We start from the raw sequence: 18,786 nt of genomic DNA on the forward strand, positions 1-18,786 counted from the left end.
AGAGGCCGGGCGGGCTGCACCGGCCGGGGCGCCTCCCCAGGCAGCGCGGGCGAGGGGTGCACCCCGGCCCCCGGCAGTCCCGGTCGCCATGGGCATCCAGGGCATGGAGCTCTGCGCCATGGCCGTGGTGGTGCTGCTGTTCATCGCTGTCCTCAAGCAGTTCGGCATCCTGGAACCCATGTCCATGGAAGGTAAAGCGTATCCACCCACCCCACCAAGGCTCTCCACCGAGGGTCCAGGGTCCTTGGGGAGGGAGCTGCACCCATTCTCTCCGGTACGAGGGGCTGGCGAGGAGACTGCGCGCTGAGCTCTGCCACCCGGGCCGCCCCGGACCACCGCCCCCCTCCCTGCTCCGTGGGACTAGGCCAAGGATTAAGGGGACCTAGAAGGGCCCAGGCTCTCTAAAGCCCCAAAGGGACCAGAGCTGCGACACCTGAGTGGCTGTGAACGAGGTTCCCAGTGACACCTTGAGGGAGCATATCTGGCCATCCCAGGCCTGCCCCTGGTTGAGGCCCGCGGGGCCAGTGCCCAGAGATGACCGAAAGGACCCTCAGTGGCGGCACCTGTCATTGAGTGACTGGAGATCTAGGATCGTGATGAGGTTGCCTCTTTCTCCCCCCAGTCAGAGTTCAGTCCCCCTCCTCAGGCAAAGCTCAGGCCCTTGGGATAGTAAACAGATCTTCAGGCGCCACGTTTCTATCCCAATAAAATATTAACGGAGGAGACAGACCTTAAATTAGCGGCAGACCGCCTCCTTGGGACCCTCCTCCCTCCCTCCCCACACACACAGCTGCCCTTGGAACTGCTTTCCAATCCAGTGGCAAACTTCTACCACTTCCGGGCTGGTTAGGAGGAGGGGCCCTCCTGGACACACGTGGTTCTCAGAAGGGAGTTATTAACTTCCCTTCCCCCTTTCCAAAGATGCAGATGCAGCCCTCCACTTCTGGACTGTAGGGAAGGGGTAGCCCTGTGTCATTTCTGGCACCTGTGCCCCTCTATTACCCTTCCATAGAGGACGAGTGTCTTGCCTACCTCAGCATTCTACTGACCTTCCTGAGTTCCAGCTCTTGGGATTGGAACCCAGAGGCCTCTGGATGGGGATGCAGGGAATCTACAGTGCCTCTGAGCTTCCCAGCAGCCTCTTAGCCGCAAGGACTCATCACAACCCCTTGGGAAGTTTTGTTGAGAGCAGAAAAAGGCAAAGGGCCAGGAAGCAGGGCCCTTCTTCCATTCTGCTCCAGAGATCAGGGTGGGTGGCTGTTTGCCTCAAGTCAGTGGCCACAAGGAAATCCATTTGGGCTCCCTCACACCTCTTCTCTAGGTGAGTTCATGGGGTCCAAGATGGTTCACTTTGAGCTTCAGATTTTAGCAGGCTAGAAGTTGCCCAGGCCATGCCTTCACTGGCTGGAGGCTGACCTGGCAGGGAATCTGGCTGTGAACTTGGTGGCAGTTGTGTGAGGTTAGGGCAGGGGTGGGGACTTATGAGCATTCCCCACTGCTGTCCCTGAGGATACAGGCCTTCTGCAGGGCTTCTCTGCTCCTCTCCCCACCAGAGATGTCTCCATCGGGATCCTGGGATGGGTTTGGGGGTGGCGTGTCAGCACCCTGGGAAGCCTCTCCATTACCAGCCTGGCCTTGCTCACTGCTTCAAGGCCTGACTCTGGAGCAGGGACTGTCTGGAACAGTATTAAGTTTGCCTGCTGATTTCTTTAGGAGATGGACTGGATGCCAGAGAAAGCAGGCTTAGTCAAGCTGCCTCAAAGCCCACTTCAAGCTCAGAAGGGTTTCCCTGTTTTCAGTACATGAGCCCAGTTGTGCCCCCAAGGAGTTCTGTGGTCTTGACATGGAGCAGAGCCTGAGTTAATGGAACCTGAGGTGTGATCCTGACATCTTTATTGGCTGGCTGTAAAATCCCTCAATGATGCTGAGCCTCAGTTGTGCATCTGTAAAGTGGGGCTAAGGATAACTACTGCCCACTGGGGCTGTTGTGGGCTTTAAGCAGTCGTGAGGCTTCAAGGCTCCCCCACCCCCGCACCATCCTTGGTGGGTAACAAATGTATAAGCTGTGGACCAGCACTCCATACTTACTAATAACCAGTAAGGAGTGATTGCTAGGAAGAGTTGATTCAGGATTGTAAACATTCTCTCACACAGCAGTCAGTCCTCTGCTTGGGTCAGAGCAAGGGAGTTGTAAGTTCTAGATATTCTGTGATGAAAGGGAATGGAGCCAGCTTAGGACCTGAAGTGCCCAGGTGGCCAGCAGTGCCTGAGGGGCTGTCAGATGATCTGTGAGGAGGCCAGGACAGCCCATTCAGCTGGATGTGAGAACTAGGAGCTGTTGTCAGTGCTGATGAAGATGGAAAAGGGGGCTGGTGCTCCAGGTCCCTTCTAAGCATGCACAGGTGCAGTGGGCTGTGTCTTGTGCTCCCTGAGCCTCTGTGGTTTTTATCTATAAGAAGTTCTGATGCTCTGGGGGTTGTTAGGAACAGAGGAACCTGGAGCTGGTAGGACCACCCAGAGAGCCATCAAGGAAGGTCCCATCTGGGCTTTGAGACCTACTCTTTAGGGACAGGACTAAGAGCCGAGGCATGCCAACATGTATTGTCATATGTACTTATATGGGCCCAAGAGGCCTATAAAGCCTCAAAGATTAAGACACCATTCCAAATTTAGTGCCCCTTCCCCAGAGCTGTACTACAATTCCCCTTCCCAAGAGGAAGTTCCAAGCCTGCCTCTGAGTCTCTGGTCTGAAGGCTGCAGCCCTGTATCTGCCACTCTAAGATGCCAAAGGGTGCGTCTGCCTTACCCACACTTTCCCTGAAGGAGCCTTGACTCTTTTCATAAATTCCAGGTCCTCTATAGGGTACTGGCTGCTTTGAGGACTAGCTCCATCAGAGACAAAATCATAAGAGGCAGAGATTTGTTCTGTCCACTATAATAACTGGAGCCTGGAACTGTGCCTAGCACCAGGCAGTAGCTCAATGAGGATTTGTTAAAATTGTGAGGGAATTGTGCCTCCTAGAACTAGAGCATTCTCCCATTCCTCTGCCCAGCCTCTGACAATGGGCCCAGGACTGGTCCTATCAGAGCTGCTTGCTGGTCAAATGGGCACTGAGGAGCCTCTGAATGCTGGGATTGTGAGGGAGGAAATGGGAGGGGGTTATCTGCTGTCATAAGTACACTAGCTGGGATAAGTGTGGCTGGAAAGGACTGAGCAAGGAGCTGCAGCAAGGGTGGTGGGTAGTGGGAGCTAGCTAGGTTGTATAGGGATATTGCTTATGTATGTGAGTGCATGCACATGTGCGTGCATGGATGCATGGTGCATACATGCCAATAATGGAGCTTGAATTCAGGGCTTGTGCTCTTGTTTGGCTTTTCCACACAAGACTGGTATTCTTTCACTTGAACCACACCTCCATTTCTGGCTTTTGTTGGTTAATTGGAGATGAGAGTTTCACAAACTTTTCTGCCTGGGCTAGCTTTGAACTCAGCCTCCTGAGTAGTTATGATTAGAGATGTGGGGGTAGAGAGGGCACTCTGTTGGAGACCCTGTGTCCCTGCCTGAAGCTGTCTGAAGAGCTGTGTGCCTGTCAGATCTCACTTTTCAATTCCTGGGCATTTGTCCCCCAAACCTGATACTCTGTTCTAATGGCACAGCCTCCTCAGGTGACTTGGAGCCTCAGATGTTTGGAGCCCAAAGCCACCTGCTCAGCAGGGGTCTGGCTGTGGTTAGAGCGATATGTCTTTCCTCCTCTGTCCATATTTCCTCTTCCTCTTCTATTTGACCTCCAGAGCTATTGTTTCTCCCTAACCTGTTAATGCCACCATGAATCCCTCCATCAGTCACCTAGGGCAGAGGACCATATATCCCAGATATGTGTTGGGGGTGGATAAGAACTTTCTTTTTTTTTTTTTGGTGGTCGTGGGGCTTGAACTCTGGGCCTGAGCGCTGTCCCTCAGCTCTTCAGCTCAAGGCGAGCGCTCTACCACTTGAGCTACAGCGCCACTTCCAGTTTTCTGGTGGTTTATTGGAGATAGGAGTCTCACGGTCTTTCCTGCCCGGGCTGGCTTTGAACCGTGCTCCTCAGATCTCAGCCTCCTGAGTAGCTAGGATTACAGGCGTGAGCCACCAGCGCCCGGCTTCCCTGAGCTCTTTTACTGAAGGCTAGGTTCTGGCACTTTAAGCCACAGCACCACTTCTGGTTTTTGGGTCATTAATTGGAGATAAGAGTCACATGGACTTTCCTGCAGGGGCTGGCTTTGAACCTCGATCCTCAGATCTCAGCCTCTTGAGTAGCTAGGATTACAGGCGTGAGCCACCAGCACCTGACTGACAATGGTCTGAAAAAACAAGGGCCCAGATCTAGGGCACTGTGGTAGGCAGAGTAGAGTGATCTCTCTGGTAAGTATGAGCACTCATTGTGATGTTGACTCACAGTCCCAAACTGTGGATCATATGAGGCCCTAGGGTTGGCTTTGGTAGCTATGTTTCTTATCTAACCTTCCCAAGTTCTGAACTGGTGACTCTCAACTACTTGAGGGACATGTGGCAATGTCCTTTTGTTGTGACAGTAGGGGAGTCGCACCAGGCTTCCAGTGGACAGAGGCCAGGGATGCAGACAGATGTCTTGTTATGCTTAGGAAGTTAGTTCCAAAGGAGTGTTGGCTGAGCCAGTGGCAGGAAGCCAGTGGCAGATAATAGTTCCCTCTCCCATCTGTGGTCATGATGCATATTTCTGGAAATTTCCCTGACCCTTCCCCTGATGGTCCCAGATTGTTTTAGATGACACTGCCCTCAGATTTTGTATGTTCCTGTCCCCACCCAACTATGGGCTCTCTCAGACCTGTGTCTTACCTACTGATGGCCTTTTGGGTGCATTCTCATGACAGAGCAAACAGCAAGTGTTGGATGGATTAGTTGTTGTTTGTTGACAATAGCCTGTTACCACAGACTGGAAGAATTACAAAGAAAGGCAGTTTAATGCCATGCACTGGTATCTAATGCCTGTAATCCTAGCTATTTGGGAGACTGAGATAAAGTTCATGATTTCAGGCTAATGTGGGCAGAAGAAAATTCATGAGACTCCATCTCAGTGGAAGAAGTTGGGTGTGTGGCATACACCTGTCATCCCAGCTATTGGAAAGATCACAATCCATGGATATGCCTGGGCAGGAACTGAGTCTGTATCTGAAAAATAACCAGTGGGTGACCCCTGTAATCCCAGCTACTCAGGAGGCTGAGATCAGGAGGGGTCGAGATTCAAAGCCAGCTCAGGCAGGAAAGTCCACATGAATCCTATTTTCAATTAACCATCAAACAGCCAGAAGTAGAGCTGTGACTCAAATAGTAGAGTTCTAGCCTGGAGCAAAAAAGTTCAAGGACAGTTCCCTGGCCCTGAGTTCAAGCTCCAGGACTAGCACAAAATAAACAACTAATCAGTACACAAAAAGGCTGGAGGCATAGTTCAGTGGTAGCATACCTGCCTAGCAAGTGGGAGCCCAGAATTCAGACCCCAGTGCTGCCAAAAAGAAAGAGAAGGAAGGAAGGCTGGCAGAGTCCAGAGGCAATAAAGGCACCACATAATAAGAGACAGAGAATACGTGTACCTGTGTCTTTTCTGGTCTCTTTCTCACTTTATTTTATTTATTTATTTAATTTGCCAGTCCTGGGGCTTAAACTCTGGGCCTTGGTGCTATCCCTGAGCTTCTTTTTGCTCAAGGCTAGCACTCCACTTGAGCCACAGAGCTACTGCCTATTTTTTTTCTGAGTAGCTTATTGTTGATAAGAGTCTCTCACACTTTCCTGCTTGGGCTGGATTTGAACCGTGATCCTCAGATCTCAGCCTCCTGAGTAGCTAGGATTACAGGCATGAACCATTGGTGCCTAGCATCTCACTGTTCTTATAGAGCCACCAAGATTCTGTCATGTGGGCTTCACCTTGATGACTTTATGTAATCCTGATCACCTCCCAAAGACCCCCCCAGCTCTAAATACTTGAGCCGGCTTAAGTTTCCACCTTCTTCATACCTCAAAATGGGCATTACAATCATCAGGAATATAGAACTGTAACCGCTTAAAGGAACAACTACATATATATGTATATATATATATATATATATATATGTATATATATATATATATATATATATATTTGTCATGGGGCCTGAACTCTGGGCCTGGGCGCTGTCCCTCAGCTCTTAAGCTTAAGGCTGGTGCTCTACCACTTGAGCCACAGCGCCACTTCCACCCTTTTCTGCTAATGTGGTGCTAAGGAAGCGAACCCAGGGCCTCATGCATGCAAGGCAAGCACTCTACTACTAAGCCACCTTCCCAGCCCTTAATAATAAAATTTAAAAAATAGGAACTCAATAGGAAACCTTGGAGTACACATTGAAACCTCATCCAAAGGAACATATAAGTTACATGCCTTGTCAATACACAGATTTGGAGCTCCTATGTATATGAGGCAGGATGAGAACATCAAGAAGTCAAGTAATTCAGGGTTGGGCCACTGAGAACACGCCCTTTCAAGGGAGTATCCCTCTGGCTACAGTGGGATTGGGAGACAGAGGGAGATGGGGACACAGCAGAGGAGTGAAGTGTGATGATAACACTTCCCAGAACTGAGATATACAGGGCCTGGTCTGCCCCTACTCTTCCCTCCGGGGAGGTACCCTCCAAGCCCTCTGTGGTTGCCCTGTGTGCACTGCCACCCACAGCAGCTAGATCACAGATACAGTTACCTTTCTTGCTCTTGCTTTCCTCCTTTCCAACTGTGGGTAGACCAGTTGCTATAGTTTGGATATGGTTTGAGTTTGTTACCTAAAAGTTTACTGTTTGGCAGAATAATCCTGGGTGTGATATTGAAGTAATAGGACTTTGTGCAACTGTGTGTGTGTGTGTGTCCACTGGTCCACTGCTCCATGGGCTTGAACTCAGGGCCTAGTCACTATCCAGCTTATTTACTCAAGACTAGCACTCTACCGCTTGAGCCACAGCACTGCTTCCAGTTTTCTAGATAAGAGTCTCATAGTGATTTTTCTGCCCTGGCTGGTTTACAATCATGGTTCTCAGATCTCAGCCTCCTAAGTAGCTAGGATTATAGGTGTGAGCCACTGGAGCCCAGCTCCACGGGTGCTTTTTGAAAGACAGATCCAGGCACACCATCCCTGATACCCTGCCTCTGTGGTAACTGGATTAGAAGTTGGCCAGTCTTACTGGCCCTGCCAGCTCCACCTGCCCATGGCTGCTACACAGACACAAGTGTCTCTAGGACACATAAGTGCCTTGCAGTGCATCAGAGGGACATTGCCTGGCAACACGATTTAGCAAAAAGCAGTGCTTGAGTGTTTGTACCAAAGGAGCCTGGAGCCAGTGAATGTGGAAACTCAGGAGTGTAGACTCTTTATGATTCCTTTTTACATTTTGTTTTATTTCTTTGACTTCTCTGTATACATTTTTCTGAGAAAAATTTTCAAGAGTCTCAAAAATCCTGCTGAATTTTTTTTTTGGCAGTGCCACAGATAGAAAGAACCCAAGGCCTTGGCATGCTAGACAGCTACTTTACCACTGAGTGACAACCTCTGCTCAGGATTTAATTGAGTTTACTTCTACGTTACTTTAGGAAGAAATGAGATCTTTATAATAACTAAGATGGCATTTTTATTGAGTTATATTTCTATATAGAAGTTCTTTGAGTTTTGGCTAACACATCCTTTTTAGTTTTACAGTTAGTATGAGTGTTATTTTGTTATTTCCTTGGTGGTCATTATTGGTATAGAGAACTGCTAATGATTCTCATAAACAAAATTTGCAAAAGGGTGAATACATGCAGCATTGGTACTCAGTAGACAGTATGTTGAGAATGAACTATACAACTTGTGGGTGGGGATAAGAGGGAAAAACTAGGAGAGAGAAAGGGAAGGGGTGACATTGTCCAAAAAGAAATGTACTCTTTACCTGACTTATGAAACTGCAACCTCTCTGTACATTGTCTTGATAATAACAATTTAAAAATTTTGCATATGTCAACCTTATTGAACTCTCAGACATATAGATTGCTTTGGCTCATGAGGACATATAATCTAAAATAATAGTATTATTATTCATATATTTTCCACTATTTATTTCTTTCCCTTTCATTGATTATAGCCAATCCTGTCCCAAATCTCAAAGAGAATGTTTCTGAGCTTTTGCCATTAAGTCTGAAATTTTCCATAAATGTCTTTTGTTGTTGTTGTTTGTTTTGTATGTTTTTTTTTGGGGGGGGGTTGTGTGTGCTGGTATTGAGACGAACTCAGGGCTTTTTTTCCACTTAAGGTTAGTGCTGTACTACTTGAGCCACCCCTTATCATCATTTTTTACTGGTTAATTGGAGTTAAAGAATCTCACTGATGGGGCTGGGAAGTTGGCTCAGTGGTAGAGTGCTTGCCTTGCATGCCTGAGGCCCTGGGTTCGATTCCTCAGCACCACATAAGCAAAAAGAAAAAACCCGGAAGTGGCGCTGTGACTCAAGTGGTAGAGTGCTAGCCTTGAGCCGAAGAGCTGAGGGACAGTGCTCAGGCCCAGAGTTCAGGCCCCACGACCGGACCCCCCAAAAAAAAAAAACTTACTGACTTTTCTGCCCAAGGTGGCTTTGAATTTCTATCCTCAGAGTTCAGTCTCCTGAGTAGAAAGTATTACATCACCCAGCCACAAATGTTTTTTGTAAGGATATGATTTGTAAATATAAACTTAATCAAGTTACAGAAACTTTGACCTCTAGTTTGCTGAGAGTTCCTGTACATTTATTTTAATTATAAGCAAATGTGGTCACTTACCAGTTCTTTTTCTACATTAAAATTTTACCTTCTGACATTCTTCCAAGTATAACCTTCTTGATCATCATGTACATAAAAAATACAGTTGGGCTGAGTGTGGCTCAGCAATAGAGCACCTGCCCACAAAGTAGAAGGACTCTGAGTTTAAATCCCTAGAATTGCCCCCCAAAACCCATACAGTTGGATTAAGTTAACTAATGTTTGATTTAGGGTACTCCATCCATCTTCAAAAGTTAGATGGGTTTCATACATACACTGCCCTGATATGATCTTGAAATTAGAATTACTATTTTGATCACCAGTTAACAATGGAGAGATCATTGATGATTTTCTGAGAGCAGTTTTCTGGGAGTGGAACTTCCTCCAAGGGAGGGCAGCAAGAAAAAATGTCTGGTGAAAACAGGGTCAAGGGAACTCTGTGTGTGTGTGTGTGTGTGTGTGTGTGTGTGTGTGTGTGTGTGTGTGTGTGTGTGTGTGTGTGTGTGTGTGTGTGTGTGTGCTGATACTGTGCCAGTTTTGAGGCTTGAACTCAGAGCCTGGGTGCTGTCCCTTAGCTTTTTCACTCTTACCATTGAGCCACGCCTCACTTCTATGTTTTACTGGTTAATTAGAGAAACGAGTCTTGTAAGCTTTGCTGTTTGGTCTGGCTTCAAACCACAATCCTCAGATATCAGCCTCCTGAAATACCTAGGATTATAGGTAATAGACACTGACAACTGGCATAGATGCTTTCTTGTCATTGTTTTAAATAGAAGAAATAGCAACAGGTTGAAAGTTTTGTCTTTGCTTTGGGGAGAGAGTTTAAAAAATTGTATAATCTTTAATTCATAGGGCATTGACCCTATGACTCAAAACATCTTTCTTCATTTACTTTTCCCCTTTGGTTTCCCAGTTTTCTTCTCCTCTATATGGACATTTATTTTAATTTGTATTATTTCTTTCCAGTGCAAAATTCACCTTGTGTGGTATTTAGTTTTATGAATTTTGATCAATGCTGTCAAGTAACCACCATCGCAGTGATGATTTAGGACAAGTCTGTCCCCACAGGGTACCCCTCAGGCTGGGCCTTTTATCCTCACTATGGCCCCACCTCCTGGCAGTCTGAATCCTTCAGATAAGGAATAAAGAATAAGAGACACTGATGGAAGGGATGAGATTGATGGGAGTGTAACGTGTGGGAATGTCACAGGGAAACCCTCCTTGTACAACTAATGTATGCTAATTTAAAATCTAAACAAAATGTTTAATACAATTATAAAAGCATGATGAACTTGCAGATGAAAACTGGGCTAGTTGCTTGGAGAAGCAAATTTTTAAATCACCACTTTTCACCTCGATACAAAGGATAACTTTCAAGTTACATGATCAGCTGTGCTATGGTACAAGGTAGAAGTGAGATGGGATTAAATAGACGGAAAAATAGAACTTTCCCATGCCTGTAACCACAGAATCAAAGAGTTAGCCTTGTTGACATCCTTTTCTTTCCTTACAAATTTGTTTCTTTTAGCCTGACCATGCCTCAAGCCTGTAATCTTAGCTACTCAGGAGGCTGAGCCTTGAGGATCATGACAGCCTAGGCAGGAAAATCTGAGAATCTTATCTCAAATCAGTCAACAAAAAACTAGAAGTGAAGCTGTGGCTTATGTTATAGAGTGCTATCTTGGGCAAAGAAAGCTAAGGGACATCACCAAGGCTGTGAGTTTAGCCCCAGTGTGTAAAAAAAATTTCTTTTTCTATTTTGTACATACTCAAGTTTGCCTCCATCCAGGCTATCCACAGACAGACAGATCCTGTCATCTGCAGTGGTTTCATACCACTACTCCCTCTCCCTCTCCCTCTCCCTCCTTCTCCCTCCCTCTCCCTCTCCTCCTCTCCTCCCTCTCTCCCTCTCTCTCCCTCTTTCCCTCTCTCTCCTTCTCTTTCCTTCTCTCTCCTCTCTCCTCTCTCCTTCTCTCTCTGTCTCTCTGTCTCTGTCTCTGTCTGTCTCTGTCTCTGTCTGTCTGTCTGTCTGTCTGTCTGTCTGTCTCTCTCTCTCTCTCTCTCTCTCTCTCTCTCTCTCTTCTCTGTGTGTGTGTGTGTGTTCTGGTATATGCTCTGTCGCCTTCCCGACTGGCAATCACTATTGCATGGGCATAATTTTCACCTGCCAGGGCAAAATCCATACATAGAGCCTTCCTATTCATCAATAATAGCTTGACAGTTTATCACCCTTCCAGTCTGCACAGAAAGCCTCCACTTCCTTGCCCTTTGCCCTCTTTAACTACAAAAACAGATGAGAGACAGGAATGAGGAGCTTCCATTTTATCGCCACTACATATCAGAAGACCCTACTATCATCTGTCTCACTAAAATTCATGTTGAGATTTAATCTGTATTGTGAGATGTTAAGAGGAGAGACTAATACCGGGCGCTGGTGGCTCACGCCTGTAATCCTAGCTACTCAGGAGGCTGAGATCTGAGGATCACGGTCAGCCTGGGCAGGAAAGTCCATGAGACTCGTAACTCCAATAAACCACTAGAAAACCAGAAGTGGTGCTGTGGTTCAAGTGGTAGAGCACTCGCCTTGACCTGAAGAGCTGAGGAACAGCACCTAAGCCCAGAGTTCAAGCCCCACGACCTACACACACACACACACACACAAAAGAGGAGAGACTAACCTAGGACCATGAAGGGATAGGGACTGGGCAATCACAGGTATATCCTCATAAATGGACTCATCATGGATCAATGGACTTTTGCAAAAATTGCTTTGTCATAAGAGCAACTGTCTGGCTAGCTTCCCCTCCCTCACCATGGAGCATTCTACATCACTTTGGAACTCCTCAGACTCCTCAAGTCACCTTCAGATCCTCAACCAGGAAAGCTCTTATTTGATATGTCCCCTCAGTCTTGAGCCTCCAAACCTCCAGAACTATGAGCTAAATAAACCATTTTTCTCTATAAAATTACTCACTCTGCAGTATTTCATCCACTATAGCAATAGAAAATGGATTAAGACAATTCCTTTGTCAAACTTTATTTGTATGTGTGTGTGTGTGTGTGTGTGTGTGTGTGTGTGTGTGTGTGTGTGTAATCTGTTCTTTAGAAATATGACTTTTTTCTATGGTGACTTGATCCTTGTGACCTTACTAAACTCATTATATTACAGGTGATGATTTGATTTTTGCTTTCTAATTTAACCTATACACTTTCCCTCCTTCCCTTCCTTTTTCCCTTCCCTTTCTGTTTCTTTTTCCTTCCTCCCTTCTAACCTCTCTTCCTTTCTTCTCTTCCTTTCCCTCCTTTTCTCCCTCCCCTGCCAGTTTCATCCAACAAGCACCATGACACAGATGAAGGATTGTCCATGAAATTATATTCAATACTTAATAATATTTAATAATACCATAGGAAGTGAGGAATGCATCTAATTGATAGACATAAACTACAGAATCTCCTCCATCCTCCACTTTTAAAATGTTTTATATATTTTTTAATTGTTACTATAAAGGTGATGTTCACAGGGGTTACAGTTTTATTTTTTTATTTATTTTTTGGTGGAGGGGTCCAGTCATGGGGCCCGAACTCTGGGCCTGGGCGCTGTCCCTCAGCTCTTCCGCTCAAGGCTAGCACTCTACCACTTGAGCCACAGTGCCACTTCTGGCTTTTTTCTTTTTGCTTATGTGGTGCTGAGGAATCAAACCCAGGGCCTCAGGCATGCAAAGCAAGCACTCTACCACTGAGCCACCTTCCCAGCCCCGGGTTAGTTTTATACTTAGGTAATGAATACATTTTTTTTGACAATGTCTCCTTTCCCTCACTCTCTCTCCTGGTTTTTCCCTCCCATCCCCATCCACAACATGCTATCTAGTGAGTACCACTGCTGCATTTGTTCATCCTTTGTCTTTCCTTTTCTGTGCCCCCTTACCTTCCAAAGACAGATATACAAACAAGACCAAAGAAAGAAAGAAAACAAAACAGCCACAAAGCAAAAAAGCTCTTGTTTCCATTTCCTGGAGTTCATTTCATTAAATATTATTTTATATGATCAGAGGCTCAGAGACATTGTGCCTTTGTGTTCCTCCCTTAAGAGCATCCTCCTTTGGTCTCAATGTGTGAATGCCTAGAGTCCTATATAATTTACCATGTCCTGGTGCATCTTCCAGTTTTAAGGTGTCAGAGCACAGGTTTGTCTGGGGGTGGTTTTGGTTTCAGATCAAAGGGCACATTCCAAGGGGCAGTTAACAGGATATCAGGAAGCAGTAAGATAAGTACGAGATTACTGCAGAAAGACAAACACTCAAAATCCCATGTCTTTACTCAGACACAAGATAAACAATCACACAACCAGCAGTTTTCTGCTGGCATCAGGCATTCTGCATGCACACAGTCCACTCATACTTCCTGCATACTTCCTGCACCTGGTCATAGTTCCCACAGGACTTTAGGGTTCCCACAGCCCTCCTTCCCTGTATTCGTTCCTCCCTTTGTTCCTTTCTCCCTTCTTCCTTCTTGTTCTCCTCTCCTCTCACCCTTCATTCCTCCCTTCCTTTCTCCCTCTTTCATTTCTTCCTCCTTCTCTTCCTTTCTCTTTCATCTTCTTTTTGGAGGACAGGGGTCGGTCTGTTTATTGCATTTGGGCTACTTAGCAACTATTAACTTGGGAACTTAAAAATAATTTGTATTAGGGATCTCTTTAGTCCATCCATTATGTCATGATTTCCAGTCTCAAATACATTTCTTTCTTCTACAAATCTGTGAAGAAATGAACACCTCCACCAACACCAGAATAATGTGCCTTGCCAGCCAAAAGTACCAGTCCATTTTTACTCAGCAGACTGAGGACTGTCTGGTGTAAAGAACTTATCTCTATAGTAAATAGTTCCAGAGGTAAGAATGAAACCCTATTTCAGAGTTCCCCACTGGCTACAGAGCTTACAAACTTGCAAAACTCAGACCATTCCCCAGAAAAGAACTGTGCTGCTTTTGGTTTGCCACATCTTTTTCTTTACATCTTTTTTTTTTATTCCAAAGTGATTTGTTCTTTTTACTCATTGCACTGTCTGGGAATCTCCATATAGTACTGAATAGGAGAAAAGGGAGAGGACAGACATCTTCACCTCTTTCCTAATCTTGGAGGGAAAACATTCAGTCTTTCACCATTAAGTTTGATAATCACTAGATTTTTTTCATAATTTGAAATTTGTTTTTTTTCAAGATAGATATTGAATTTTGTCAAATGCTTTTTTGCATTAGTTAACATGATCATGACAATAGTTTTTTGAACTATTATTATGATGGATTGTGTTGATTTATTTTCAAATACTGAGTTAGCATTACATTCCTGACAAATCCTGCATAGTAGGTGTATCATCCAAGGAGTCATGTTACTAATATTTTGTTCAAGACATTTGCACTTTCACCTATATTCAATGTTCCTCAAATATTGGCTGAGACTCTTCCAGTTATGTTTTTCAACTTTGATGAATGTGTGTAGTTTGCAACTTTTGAGGAACTAATCCATTTTTATCAAAGTTGTTGAATTAGTGTGCAATGGCTTTTGCATAACTTTCTTTCTTTTTCTTTTTTGGGCCGGTACTGGGCTTGAACTCAGGGCCTAAGCACTCTTCCTTAGCTTTTTTCTCAAGACTGGCAATCTACCACTTGAGCCATATCTCCACTTCTGGCACTTTACTGAATAACTAGAGGTAAGAGTCTTACAGACTTTCTTGCCCCAGCTGGCTTCAAACTGTGATGCTCATATCTAAGCCTCATGAGTAGTTAGGTTTACAGATGTGAGACACTGGCAACAGATTCCCACATACCTCTTCTTAAAACAATTTCAACAAGTTCTAGTGTTCCAGTTGCATACATGCAGATAAACTATGTTAGCCATATGTATCCTTATGTTCACCCTCTTTGTTAGTCCTTTCTTTTTCCATTGATGTTCCTCCCCCCAAAAAAACCATTTTACTTTCCCGTCCTCATTTTTTGTACGTTTTTTGTTGTAAAAATGCTATATAGAGGGGTTATAGTTACATGATCACAGTAATGAGTACATTTCCTATTGAGCATTGTTGCCTCCTCCTTTGTTTTCCCCCTACCATCTCTTCCCTCCCACCTCCACAGCTACCCCCGCTTCTAATTTTTTAATGTGCATTTATTGCACCAACAGGCTTCACTATGGTGTTTCAGACATGTATTATATTTGTCACAGAATAACTCTGTTGATCTCTCTTCTCTCTTAATCCCCTTATTGACAGTTTTAACTGAGGTTCCTTATGGTGTTTTCATACATAGTTGCACTATATTTTGAAATTATCACCCTCTATTATTCTTTTTCCCTCTCCCCATTCCCTCATTCCCCTACAGTCTCATAGTTAGAATCATGTTTTGTATGGGTATAACTTTATATATATATATATATATATATAAGTATAATTATGTATGAACATATCCATGAGTATGTATGAGAAAAGCATATGATATTTGGTTTTTTTGAGTTTTTTTCTTAAAAGAAGGAAGAACCGGGCACAGTGGCTCATGACTGTAATCCTAGCTACTCAGGAGGCTCAAATCTGAGGATCTCAGTTTGAACCAGCCCAGGCAGCAAAGTCTTAACCAACAACAACAAAAAAAGGTGGAGGTGTGTCTCAACTAGTAGAGCACCACCTTGAGGAAAAAAGCTCAGGAACAGTGCCCAGGCCCTAAGTTTAAGCTCCAGTATTGACACAAAAAGAAAAAAGAAAATAAAGAAGGGGAGTGGAGAGAGAGGAAGAACGGAATGTGAACAGAGAATAAGGAGGAGGAGAAAAGAGAATTAGTTCTATTTGGTTCTTTTATTTAAATAGATTTATTTTTCTCCTGAGAGTCACATCTTTCTTTCCTTTCAACATGTTGGTCATAATTGTAAAACTCTTTAATAATTCTAAAAGCAATTTGAATAATAAGATCTAACAATTCTGATCACTTTTGTTTCTTTATCATGGTCATATTTTCATGCTTCTCGTCTTTTAATTTTTTATTATACACTGGACATTTTACGTAATTTAGGGACTCTGATTATATTGTCTTAGTATAAATGCAGTTGGATTTTAGTTTGTCAGACAGTAAATCACTGGCACATTCACATGTTCTTCATAGACCTATTTCAGGCTTTGTTAGAGTAGATCTTGTTTACTTAGGCCTAGAGCAAACCCTCATTCAAGGCAGGTTCTTTACAGCATGAGCATTTGGAAATTTCAGGCAGTATCCATTCTGCCTGAGCTCATGGCCAAATTTTTCCACCCCTATGTGAATTCTGATGTACCCTTTCAGGTCTTGTTCCACTACCTCATTCCATCTCCCTACCTTCTTCCCACAGCTGCTTTAAGGCCCTCAGACATTCTCCCTCTCCTCTCTCATCTTCTCACCTTTCTCTTCCTTTCTCCTCTCTTTTTTTCTCTCCTCTCTCATCCCCTTTCTTTCTTTTTTCTCTTCTCTTATCTCTTTCTCCCTGATGTGCCAGTCCTGGAGCTTCAACTCAGGACCTGGGAGTTGGTGCTCAAAGCTAGTGCCCTATAGCTTGAACTACAACTCTACTTATGGTCTTTCTGGTGCTTAATTGAAGAGACTCATAGACTTTGCTGCCCAAGCAGGCTTTGAACCATGATCTTCAGCTCTCAGCCTCCTGAGTAGGATTAAGGTGTAAGGCACTGGCACCTGGCCTTAGACATTTTCATTTTGAATGGATGTAGCTCAGTCCTAGGCCAAGGCCCCCAAAGAGACACTCCATACAGACTTCTGGGTCACCCCTCTGTTTTCTCTTCAGAACCCAGCTCTGAAACTCCACCTGCCTCCTTAACCCCAAACTCAGATCTCTTCCTTGTCACTGAGCAAGACTACTGCTCCCTGGATTGAGTCTCACCTCCCTGGCAGTGATCTGGATAGTGTCTCCGGGGAGCAATCAAGGTGGAAGGTGGTACACACTTCAGTTTCCCTGCTCTTAAACATCATAGCCCTGTGCAGCCTAGTCAAAACCCAAAGACACTTGCCTCGTGTGCTGTTTTATAGTTTTAAAGTTGTTTGCAGAGTTTCGTGCTCACTGTCTCATCATGACTGAAAGCAGAAGTCTAATCAACACATTTCTTTCTGTTGACTGAGGCCTAATTTACATACCACAAAGTCCACAAGTGTTCAGTGTTCAGTGAGTTTTGACATTTGAATGCACCCTGGTAACCATCACTTGTTGCACTGTTTTCTGTCATGATGCCATTAGTAGTGTTGCCTGTGCCAGAACATTGTATAAATAAAATCGTACAATATAAACTCTTTCACATCTGGCCTTTTTGCTCAACATAACTTTTGAGATGTGCACCTGTTGTTACATTTATCAGTAGTTCTTTTTAAAATACAGAATAGCCATTATAATAAATGTGTCATATTTCCATTCATCTGTTGATAGTAGTTTGGTACTCTGTGTGTGTGTGTGTGTGTGTGTGCGTGCGCGCGCGCGTGCACGCGCACACACACACAGTGTAGTAGGACTTGAACTCAGGGGCCAGGCAATGTCCCTTAGCTTTTTCACTCAAGGCTAGTGCTCTGCCATTTGAGCCACACCTTCATTTCTAGCATTTTAGTAATTAATTGGAAATAAGAGTCTCACGAACTTTCCTGCTTAGGTTGGCTTTGACCCTCCATCATTGGATCTCGGCCTCTGGAGTAGCTAGGATTACAGGTATGATCCATCAGCACCTAGCTCAATTTGGGACATTTTTTTTTGCTTGTCCTGGGGTTTGAACTCTGGGCTTGGGTGCTGTTCCTGAGCTTCTTTTGCTCAAAGCTAGCATTCTACCACTTGAGCCAGAGTGCCACTTCTGGCTTTATCTGAGTATTATTGGAGATAAGAACCTCATGGACTTTCATGCCCAGGGTGGCTTTGAACCATGATCCTCAAATCTCACCCTACCGAATAGCTAGGATACAGGCATGAGCCACTAGCACCTGGAGTTCAGTGTGCTATTATTAAGAATAGAGCTATACAGCATGCAGCTCCCCCAAGGGATTGACAATAACAAATAAATGAGCAAGCAGAGACTCACAAAAACTGGAAAAAAACATAATTTGCACATACAAGGATAGAAAATTGTGAAGACCTCTCCCCCATCCTGCACCAGCAGTGTGGCTAATCCGCAAAAGTGACCCACGGCTGCCAGGGACTCCAGGACTACCAGAGGACTGCATAATCCAGACACAGAAAACTCCCACAGTGCCAGACCCAGACACATAGAGACAGAGACCAGAGGTGAGGTACCCCGACACCCAGATCCTGACAGCTCCCACAGCCCCACTGCACCACCCACAACCAACACAGCAGAGTGTGACGCCAGACTTGGCAAACTACAGTGCACAGAGAGAGATCTGCCACAGCACCGCTGGTCAGCCCACAGCCAGTTCCAGGATCAATGAGGACTGTGCCAGGGACACCCCCCCAGACCCCCTCCCAAACACACAGGAGACCAGTGCTGGTGGTGACCCATAGAGCTTGACCCCAACCCCTCTCCCTCCCACCCAAGGAAGAACACCACACTTGAAGAGGACAAAGAGGCCAGAGCTCTTCCTCACTCCCCACACCCCACCTGTTGGCTTCCAGTGGGAGGTCACAGGGACTTATACTTGAGTGTGTCCCCCACAGCCCTGGCTATCGGGAGAGTGAGCGGGATGGTCTGAGTACTAAAATTTACTCACCTATGGGGACCTACCCCTTCATTCCAGAATGAGTCCCCCTCCCAGCCTTCTGTAACAGACAGGTCTGAACAAGCATTGGCTGGTGGAGGGCTCTCCTATTGGGAACCACAACTGGGTGTGTATGCCAGCTACTGGCGGAGTGTTCCCTCATCAAGAGCCGCTAAGGGAGGGCGTGCACCAGCCCAGGCAGGAGTCACAAATTACCTGCACACCGGGCCCTGTCGAGAAGAGCAGACCCCTGAATTGCTTGCACATCGGCCCCTG

At 45.3% G+C, this 18,786-nt stretch overlaps 1 protein-coding gene across 2 annotated transcripts in view; it reads left to right on the forward strand.

Annotated features, from left to right (window-relative positions):
* Kcnip3 (Kv channel interacting protein 3, calsenilin) overlaps positions 1-18,786 on the forward strand; it is an 82,582-nt gene that overhangs the window by 44,983 nt on the left and 18,813 nt on the right. The window contains exon 1 of one of the 2 annotated variants that reach the window (XM_013019884.1): positions 44-191. The exons of the other annotated variant lie outside the window; for it this stretch is intronic. Coding sequence (XP_012875338.1) covers positions 89-191 — 103 coding nt within the window. The 5' untranslated portion in view covers positions 44-88. Of the gene's footprint in view, positions 1-43; positions 192-18,786 lie in introns of those variants that run through there. 2 annotated transcript variants of the gene reach the window in all.

Source organism: Dipodomys ordii, unplaced genomic scaffold (genome assembly GCF_000151885.1).
Source record: "Dipodomys ordii isolate 6190 unplaced genomic scaffold, Dord_2.0 Scaffold47, whole genome shotgun sequence".
NCBI classification, from domain to species: Eukaryota; Metazoa; Chordata; class Mammalia; order Rodentia; family Heteromyidae; genus Dipodomys; species Dipodomys ordii.